The sequence below is a fragment of the Psammomys obesus genome, unplaced genomic scaffold, assembly GCF_907164565.1.
Source record: "Psammomys obesus unplaced genomic scaffold, mPsaObe1.curated_primary_1811, whole genome shotgun sequence".
Taxonomy (NCBI): domain Eukaryota; kingdom Metazoa; phylum Chordata; class Mammalia; order Rodentia; family Muridae; genus Psammomys; species Psammomys obesus.
In genome coordinates, this window is record NW_026585857.1 from 1 (window position 1) to 3,564 (window position 3,564).

The window sequence follows — 3,564 nt, forward strand, 5'->3', positions numbered from 1 at the left end:
AATCCTACCAATCCATGAGCATGGGAGATCTTTCCATCTTCTGATATCTTCTTCAATTTCTTTCTTCAGAGACTTATAACTTTTTTTCATATAGGTTTGTCACTTGCTTCGTTAGAGTCATAGCAAGGTACTTTATGTTATTTGTGGGTATTATAAATGGTATAGTTTCCCTAATTTTTTTCTTAGCCTATTTGTCTTTTGTATACAGGAGGGCTTCAGATTCTGTAGAGTTAATTTTGTATCCAGCCACTTTGCTGAAGGTGTTTATTAGTTGAAGGATTTCTCTGGTAGAATATTATGGATCATTTTCCCCAGGGAGTGGTGCAGCCTTGCCAGGCCACAGAGGATGATGATGCAGCCAGCCCTGATGAGACCTAATAGGCTAGGGTCAGATAGAAGTGGAAGAGAACCTCTCCTATCAGCAGTCTAGGGAAGGGGCACAGGAGGAGAAGATGGAGGGTGGGTGGGACTAGAAGAAGACACTAGGGAGGGAGCTACAGCCAGGATACAAAATGAATAAATTGTAATAAATAAATAAATTTTTAAAAAGAAAGAAAAATATATTTACATTGCTATCTTTTTCTTATGTTATTATCTCTTTATGTTAATAATATTACATGTGATATATTAATAAATTATAGATGTATATTAATAAAAATATTGTACATGTATGGTTTGTGCATTTCCAACTTTAAAATCAGAATAAAGCTACTCTTCTTTTAATTTGGAGACTAAGGCTTAAATTAATTATTATCAGGAAGGTTTTATTTATTTAATATTTATTTATTTTGTTTTACCTACATGAAGGTTTTACTTTCATGTATGTCTGTGTATCCACTAGTGTGCCACATCAGAGAGGGCAATGAATCTCCCAGAACTACAGTTACAGGTAGTTTTGAGCCATCGCGACTGCAAGATTTAAAGGTACTCTTAAGGAGTGATTCACCTTTCTAGCCCATATCTTGAAGCTTTAAAAAAAAACAACAACAACAAAAAACAAACAAAAAAAAAATCATTGTGTACCTGTGTTGGTGAGAGAATCAGATGTTTGGCTCTGGTATTTGGGATGAATCCATTACCCTACTAGATTAAGATCTTCAGGTATAAAAAGTGTAAATATAAAATGTGTTACTTATAGTGTCATGTTCATGGGTATGTTCTAGCATGGTCATTTCCACTGGCTTCTGCATTATTTCCACACATGTGTGCATACATTTCTATATGTTTAATATGCAAATGAGCTTGAAAATATAATTGGGTACTTTGTTTCTCACAAGAATCTGAGTCAGTATAGTCATTTTCTATTTCTCTACCACAAAGCTGATTTGAATGTACTGAATAAAATAAGTTCTGTAATAAATTGATCATGGTAACTGGGCCAAATGACTTACATAAGCACTAAAGATGAGACTATTGAGTAAAACTGTAAAAAACAATGTGTGGGTGCTAGTGATGTATAATACTTCGACCTTGATTTCCACTGCATGGGAAGGAATCTCTTTTAAGGAGAAATTCACAAGCAGCACCAGTATAGGGTCATGTTCGACAAGTTCATGTAAGTCATAATATGTGGAAAATAGTAATCATCTTAATGTCACATCTTCTCTCTTGTTGGAGGCTCCTAGCTCCACATCTTAAGATGGGGCTATGTATCCTGTAGTAACTATGGAAACTGGGAAAGTAAAATGGAACCATCACCAAGATAGGGGTAATGATGTGAGCAATAGAGATCAGAATAGCAGGAAAAATGTATGTGATGAGAGAAATAGGAAAGACAGGGCTCCTTACGCAGAGAGGAGGAAGGGAAATAGAGATGACGGTGGGATAAAGGTAAAGGTGAATACAACTGATCAGATAGAGAAATTGGGGAGATATGTGAGTTCTTAGGTAAGGAAAAACAAGATAAATGCAGAATAAGGAGGAAGCTAGGTAAAATCAAAGGGATTGGTTTTCTAAGGCATGAGACTCAGGTTCAATAAAGACATTGTAAATTTTGTATAGAATGGGAATGCATTAATTAGCTATTATATGCTATTTATGCAGGAGATACATGGAAGATATATAGAAATGTAGGCTATGATGTATAGTCTGGAACATCAAAAGTTAAAGAGACAGGTAGTCAAGAATTAGTAGGGAAAACAGAATGTTGATATAGACATACTCTCCAGTGAGCTCCAAGTTTGATGTACAATCTTTTTTATTTTCAGGTATAAGAACTATTCTTCCACTGTGTTCTTAAGGTGCATACACTTCTCACTTATGTCCTCATTAAAGAGTGTCCTTCATTTCCAAGCTGGGATTGGAGTCTTAGCCAATATGTTTCTCCTTTTTCTCTATACTTTCATAATCGTAGGTCACAGACCTAAGCCCATGGACCTGACCTACTGTCAACTGTCCTTTGTTCACCTAATGATGGTTCTCACTGGAGGGGACATGTGGCTTACAGACATATTTGAGTCACTGAACATTGAAAATGACTTCAAATGTAAGACAAGTTTTTACATAAGCAGGGTGATAAGAGGCGTCTCTATCTGTATCACCTGCCTCCTGAGTGTGTTCCAGGCTGTCACTATCAGTACCAGTACCTGTTTTTTGGCAAAATTTAAACCTAAGGTAAAAAAATACATGATCAGTGCTTTCTTCTATATTTGGTCTTTCAATTTGTCCTTCAGTAGTAACCTGATATTCTACGTTGGTGGTTTTAGCAATGTGAGTGAGACAAACCAGATGACGGTCACAGAATCCTGCTCACTCTTCTCCATGAACTACATCATCGGGGGATTGATTTTAACAATGACAGCATCCAGAGATGCATTTCTTGTAGGAGTCATGCTGACCACAAGTGCATACATGGTGATTATCCTGTTCAGACATCAGAGGCAATGCAAGCATCTTCATAGCATCAGCCACCTGAGAGCGTCTCCTGAGAAAAGGGCCACCCAGACCATCTTGCTGCTGGTGGTTTTCTTTGTTGTCATATACTGGGTGGACGTCATCATCTCATTTACCTCAGTCCTGTTATGGAAGTATGACCCACTCATCCTGAATGTTCAGAAGTTTGTGATGAATGCCTATCCCACAATTACTCCTTTGATACAAATCAGTTATGATAAGAGAATAATAAGAATGCTGAAAATCTTGCAGTCAAAATGCCACTAGAATTTTTAAAAGACATTTTCCTCTTTTTTTAAAAAATGATTCATTTATTTTCGTTTGTATGTATGAGTTTGGTGCCAATATGTATGCATGTGTGCTTACCAGATGTGCACAGAGGTCTGAAGAGGTCTCTGGCTGCTCAGAGGTGACAGTGATCTTGTTCTTGCTCCATTTGATGTTCACAACCCATCCACAAGATTCCCAGCTTTCCCTTTCATCTTGATTCTCTCCTGGAGGACCTGCTCAAAATTGGCATCATCCATGATTTCATCTTCTACAGAATGGGTGCAGTCAAGGATGAAATTCAAAACCTGCTTCTTTTTTTTTGCCCCCCACTTGCCACAAGCTTTCTCACAGGTGCCATGGAGGCAGAGGAGGCCTTTTCATATAATTTTTAAATAATTTGTG

At 37.2% G+C, this 3,564-nt stretch overlaps 1 protein-coding gene across 1 annotated transcript; it reads left to right on the top strand.

Moving 5' to 3' along the window:
* The first annotated feature begins 2,259 nt into the window (after positions 1-2,259).
* On the top strand, positions 2,260-3,159 carry LOC129670887 (putative vomeronasal receptor-like protein 4). Its single transcript, XM_055599500.1, has one exon. It carries the CDS (start codon positions 2,260-2,262, stop codon positions 3,157-3,159), a length of 900 nt encoding a protein of 299 aa, XP_055455475.1.
* The last annotated feature ends 405 nt before the right edge of the window (positions 3,160-3,564 follow it).